General features: G+C 43.8%; 1 protein-coding gene across 2 annotated transcripts; it reads right to left on the bottom strand.

Annotated features, from left to right (window-relative positions):
• Nucleotides 1-372: 372 nt before the first annotated feature.
• On the bottom strand, nucleotides 373-5,981 carry LOC148755884 (mas-related G protein-coupled receptor member X2-like). Of its 2 annotated transcripts, none has more exons than XM_088791696.1 (2): nucleotides 5,511-5,981; nucleotides 373-3,592 (listed from the first exon to the last, which is right to left on the bottom strand). In XM_088791696.1, the coding sequence occupies exon 2, from the start codon at nucleotides 3,347-3,349 to the stop codon at nucleotides 2,354-2,356; it is 996 nt and encodes a 331-aa protein (XP_088647822.1). In that variant the 5' UTR covers nucleotides 3,350-3,592; nucleotides 5,511-5,981; the 3' UTR covers nucleotides 373-2,353. The 2 variants fall into 2 exon arrangements, with proteins under 2 accessions (XP_088647822.1, XP_088647821.1); XM_088791695.1 differs by having other exon boundaries at nucleotides 373-3,944.
• Between the last annotated feature and the right edge of the window lie 210 nt (nucleotides 5,982-6,191).

The raw sequence follows: 6,191 nt of genomic DNA on the forward strand, positions 1-6,191 counted from the left end.
AGATCCAGGTAGCTCACAGAATACCTGGCAGAATAAATGCAAAAAGAAAGGAAGAAAGAAGGAAAGAAGAAAAAAGAAGAAAGAAAGAAAGGAAAAAAGAAAGAAAGAAGAGAAAAAAGAAAACTATACAGCAGTAGTCAATTCATTTTTGGAGGTAGAGAAACTATTCTATATGATACTATAATGGTACTTCAGCATTTGTCAAATGCATTGAACTATACACCTCAAAGAGTAAATGCTAACATAAACTAAGGACTGCAGTTCATAATAATGTATCCACATAGGCACATCAAATTTAATAAATGTGACACACGAATAGAAGATGTTAATAATAGGAGAAACTGTGTGGGAGAGTAGATATGGGGGAGAGGAAGTGTATGGGAACCCTCCGTGCTTTCCGTGCAATTTCTCTTTAAATCTATAAGTGTTCTAAAATATAAAATTCTGTGAAAATGAATGGGCAAACCACTGACAGGATGAATATTTACAATACACAAGTAACAAAGAACGCATTCTCCATATACAAAAACTCCTACAAATAAACGATGAAAAAGAGAAACACAATAAAATGGGCAAAACTTAAACACACACTTCAATATAAGTAGAAGTAAAAAGTAAGCACATGAAACGATGCTCCACTTCATAAGTGAGATGGGAAATTCAAATTAAACACAAAGAGATACCAATTTTACACTGATTGGAATGAGTAAAACCCAAAAGACGCAATGCTATGTTTTCAGGAGCCTGTGGAGCCACTGAAAGTTGCATAACTGCTGGTGGGAAGGTACAATAGCACAATCACAGTAGAAAGAGACTTTGGCAGATTCTCACAGAGTTCAGCATACATCTTTGTGTGACTCACCAAGTTCACTTCAGCTCATTTATCCAAGGAAATGAAAACATGTCCAGAAAAAGTTAAATAAGAATATTTATAATCTCTTTATTCACAATAGTTTCCTATATATGGAATGCTACTCATTACCTATCAATGTGAAAATAAGCTGTGGTGCACCCATACAATGAAAGAGCACTCAGCTTCATACCAGGGACAAACTACTGATACATGCAATGTAACGACATGGGTAAATTTCAAAAGTGCAGTGCTTAGTGACAGGAGGTAAGAAGAAAAAGTACACTTTATGATCCTAGATACATAAAGTCAAAAGTCAGAGAAAACAAATCTTTGGTGACAGAAGTAGAAAAAAGTTTGCCTCTGTGGCAGGAGGAATGACTGGGAGGGACAGGAGAGGACTTTCAGAGGTGCTGAGAATAGGATGTGTCTTGATTGGGGTTTGCATCACGTGAATGTATCATGGCCCAAACTTGTTGAAGTGAGGATCTGTTCAACACTCTCTCTTAATTACACCTGCATTAAAGATGTTTAAAAGGCCAACATTGAAACTCAACATATTTTTAAAAAAAATATGTAACATAAAATTTTTTACTGAAATATGATTAATAAGTGTTGAGAGGTCTTTGCAGGAAACGTATATTTGAAACAGAAGCTGTCCTTGGAGGCCATAGAGTCCAGTAAGACCCATTGGAAACCTGACATGGAGGATTAGAGAGTCTCCAGAAAGGGACAATCAGGGCAGAGGCAAAGGGTTGGAAAGAGAGGGAGAACGTGGGATTCTACTGGAGGGCACTTGAAAAGAAACACTGAAGACAACCTATCTGAAACCTTAAATGAGCTTTGACATTGATTTATCTGGTGATAAAACTTAACCTCATGTTTGCAAAGGGTGAAAATGGTGAAAGCCACAAACTTAAAGATGATGACTGAAATCTGGCTAAATCTGGAGATTTAGCACAGACTGGACTTGAAAATCATCATGTATCCTTCATTAATTTATTTATTCAATCAACAGTTATTATGCTAGGGAGCTTTTCTGAGGCCTGGCAAAATCAAAGAACACTGCTCTTTGGGGCTGGACTGAACTTTCCTTCTCTAATTTATAGTGACAGATTGCAGGAGAGTGACCACAGAAGCTGGTCGAATGTAATGTTCTTTTAGTTTCTATCAAGTTCGGTGATCAAAGAAATTTGGTCTTTCGTGCACTGTGTTTAGCTCCTGCTGGAGGTGGATTCTTCAAAAGTGGGAAGAGTCCTGGACCCCAGCATTGGCAAAGCTCCCAAGAGGTGGGGTGAGCGTCCTGGGTAAGGCAGTCCTGAGACCCTGCACTCAATGTGTGCTTAACAGACACAGTCTCACTTAATCCTCATCAGCAGGATTATTATGTTCATTGTTCTAATTCAGATTCCCATCGGCTGAGAGACTTAAGAAACCTCCCAAACCGATAGGGACAAGTTGGTTCTCTAAACCCCATGTGTTTGAACAAAGCAAGACTCTGAATCAGGACACCAGAATCCTGCCCGACATCTCCAGGGTTTCCTGAGGAGGACGTCCTCCATGTTCATCCCCCTGCGGAGTGTCCTGCAGAGCCCTCTGGAGAACCAGCTTCAGGGTCTGCCTTCCCTTCGTCCATCGCTGCCTGAAGGAGCCAACGAAGAAGTAAATGATGGGGTTGGTGCAGCTGTTCACACAGGACAGGACAACTGCAACTATGAAAAGAGGATCATAGACCACATCTAAATGATGGTTAATCCAGGATCTGAAGAACCAGTAGATGCCCGAGGGGAGGCCGCAGAGGAGGAAGAAAAGCACTGTGAGCAGGACGGTCACATACAGCCTGGTCGGCTGCACCCGCTGGGAGCCACACAGCAGTCTGCTCACCAGGGCCAGGCTGGACCCTGAGAGAAGCACACATAAGAACACCAGCAACCCAGCAGTGATGAGATCTAATACTTGGCACCGGAACTGATGTGCACCGCTAAACAGGAAGCCACAGTACTCAGTACCCAGGATGCTCAGCAGCAGGGACAGGGCCCAGAGCAGGGCACACATGACAGCCGACGTGTGTCTAGGGCGATGGCAGCGGTACCAGATGGGCCACAGGACAGACAGGCAGCGCTCGGTGCTAATGGCGCTGAGAAAGCTCAGGCCTGCGATATAGGCCAAGAATAACACAGTGATGAAAAAGCTGGGGATGGAATTGGAGACGGAACGGAAGTAGTAGGTGAGTATGCCCAGGGAATATATAAAATGGCAGCAGAGAAACAGGAAGTCGGCTCCCGCCAGGTTGAGGATGTAGACAGAGAAGTCGGTCCTCTGCATGCGGAAGCCCAGGAGCCACAGCACAACCGCGTTTCCTGCCAGCCCCACCGGGGCTATGATGGCCATCAGCAAGACTGAGATCATTGTCCCCATCGTGACGTTTTGAGGAGTGGCCTGGTCACTTCCATTGATTGTTGTTAGTGATATCCCCGAAGTTGTGACCGGTGCATTCATGCTCAGGAACCCTCCACTGGTGTCACTAGGACGGAAACAAGACCTGAGCACCTGCTGTATGATCTGACTCTCAGGCCACCCTGCTGCAGGAGAATTACTGTCCTGTGTTACAGAGGAAGGAAATGCAGGTTTGCAGTGACTAAGGTACTTCCTGACGGCCACACAGTCTTGGTGTCCTGGAAACTGGATTCAAACCCAGTTCTCTCTGGGTGTCTCTCCTCATACTCCACAGCCATGACATGTCTATGGGAGGGAAGAGAAGAGAAATCTGGACAGGTTATGTGAGATGACAACAGGACTGAGCTCAGCATTCCTTCTGCCCTGGGACTTGATTTCCTTTGAGGGCAGGAAGTTGGAAGCCCAAGGCATGATGTATGGGCTATTTAAGTGACAGAGAGTGTCCATCCACCAGAAAGAAGATCATGATTTAGGGTCATGAAGAGATTGTGGCCTCTTCTATTAGAGGTGTGAGTTGTCCAGGTCTCTAGGGTTAGAAATGGCCCAGTTGTAAGCTTTATCATGACAGGAAGTACACTTCTCCCATCCATTATGTGCCTCAGTGTAGCTCTGTGTGTCGGACCCACTGTAAGGAACTCTTTGTTAAAAGAAAAATAGTTTCAGGTTAAAAACAACGTAATAGTTAGACATTTACACCCTTCACAAAGTGATACCCTACGTCCCCCAATTTACTACCCCTCTGTCATTGTATATAAGCTGTTACAATTCCATCCACTCTATTCCCTTTGCTGTACTACACATCCTATTACTGTATATGTGTATAATTACAGTTGACATTCATTATTATTCAGCTTTAGCATTATGTGTACACTGCTGTGGTCAGATATTAAACCATCCATGAAGTGTCTCCCTAATAAAAAAAGTGTCCAAAGGATACCCTACATAATTTTTACAACATTATTGATTGTATTCCCCAAACTGTCTTTCCTATCTCTGTGGCAAAGGAACTCTTATAATAGTTTGCTTTATTCAGCATCCAAAATCATAAACTTAAAATATTTATATATACCTGTGTACCCTACCTTTTAAAAAAAGTCTGCATTCTATTCACAGACATTTATGATGCTAGTGAGACATTATTCCAAAAAACTAACACCAGATAGGGAAGGACAACCAAACAGTCAAACAAATAAACAAACAAATGAGATACAGTGAGAAATTGATCCAATCGTATTGAGGGTCGGTACCAGGAAAAGTATATGTGAAGAGGCTATAAGAAGACGTGGATATTCTCCTGTGACATTGAATCTTATTTCCGTTTACTCTGCTCTCCTCTGTGTCTGGGGAGGAGACATCTCTGTCTCATGGACGGACTCCCTTTTACTCTGGCACCTGGTTGCTCTCAGTTTAAAGGAGACACCGGTAGGTAACTTAGAGCAGAAGGAGGGTGATTTAGGGTTTTTAACTCCCTGGCCCTCTGCTGCCAGGCTGTGAGTCAGCAGTGGCTTTATTACTCTACCTAAGGCCATAGCCTGTGTCTGGTGGCCTTTCTTACTGTCACAGTGACAACTATAGCTACACCCACTGCCCTCCCTGAGTTATGGTAACCTCCCCTTCCCTTTCCTCATCAGGACACAGAATTGTAACACCTCCTTATTATGACTTGTCTTTGGGCGTCCTCTGCATCTTTCACAGATTTCCCTTAGCCCTGCCTGCACCTTTGTACACAGTTTCTTTATTGAACTTTGCAGAATGACCCCGTTAGTTTCTGCTGGGAGAATCCAGATACAAGGATGAAACTAACAAAAAAAACCTCATTGAACAGCATGCTAGTCTATGAAAAGTGAGGTTATTAACAACAAGTTAGCCTTGGAAAGCAATGTCTACCTGCCATCCTGTTCCCTAAATTAAAATTAGCAAAACATTGCTCTCCATAGTTGCACATTTGAATGTTTGGAAAGAAAGCAAGAACTAGGGAGATACAACAGAAGCAGACAGAAGCTGGTTGGCTCCGTATGACCTCCCACAGTCTAAGCTCCCAGCGCCCACAGCTTTCCTGAGGGAGCCTCACGTGTGCTGACTCTCACTGATGGGTGCCCATGGCCCCTGCCTGCCCCTCCCCAAGATGAAATCGTAGCATGTGGACTAAGAGGGAGAAAACAACACTGCCTTTGAGAGAAGACAGTTGTGAGCAAACTCTTACCTTAGCACCATATTCTCGTTGAGGGTGGTGAGTAGAAAAGGAAGAGTCTCCTGGGGGAGACAAACAGCAGAGGATGCTTTTCCACCGTCTGGGTAGGAGGTGCCTGCAGGAGCAAAAGTGAAACCTGGTGACTGCGAGAGGCTTATCAAGATGCTGGACAGACCCTGTGATTTCCTGCACAGGGGACACTGGCCAATGAGATTCTGGAGATTTGTGAGACAAGGACCTCACGAGACATTTCTCATTGGCCCTGACTCCAACCACTTATCTCGGCTTCTCCCCATGCTTCTCCATCCGGCCGCCCTCCCTGTGATGAACAGCTGACCAGGAGCCTTTCGGTGCCCACTGTGAGCCTGTGCAGGAAGCCCACCCACCAGGCAATGTGAGATTCCACAGCTAAAGAACACTTTGCTTCACGTTCAGGGCCCTCCATGGCCTGGCTCACCTGAGCTTTTCACATTTACTCACAGAAGTAAGGTATGCACACTCGTTTTATTGAGAGGACACCAAAGTGTATGAAATGAAATGGAAAGTCTCCCTTTATCTTATTCCGCAATAGCAAGCGATGTTTACCGTTTCCATTTTTAGCTTTTTTAGCAGTCATTTTATACCTTTGCATGATCAAACAATGTTTCTAGTTTTGATTTATCAATGTGAACAACAGAGTTTATTGAGTTTCCT

This window comes from Rhinolophus sinicus, chromosome 14 (assembly GCF_057876585.1).
Source record: "Rhinolophus sinicus isolate RSI-liver-muscle chromosome 14, RSI-T2T, whole genome shotgun sequence".
In the NCBI taxonomy this organism is placed as follows: domain Eukaryota; kingdom Metazoa; phylum Chordata; class Mammalia; order Chiroptera; family Rhinolophidae; genus Rhinolophus; species Rhinolophus sinicus.

Bases quoted from the DNA above. Each gene is read 5' to 3' on its own strand.
- LOC148755884 (XM_088791696.1), bottom strand. From the start codon at position 3,349: ATGAATGCACCGGTCACAACTTCGGGGATATCACTAACAACAATCAAT.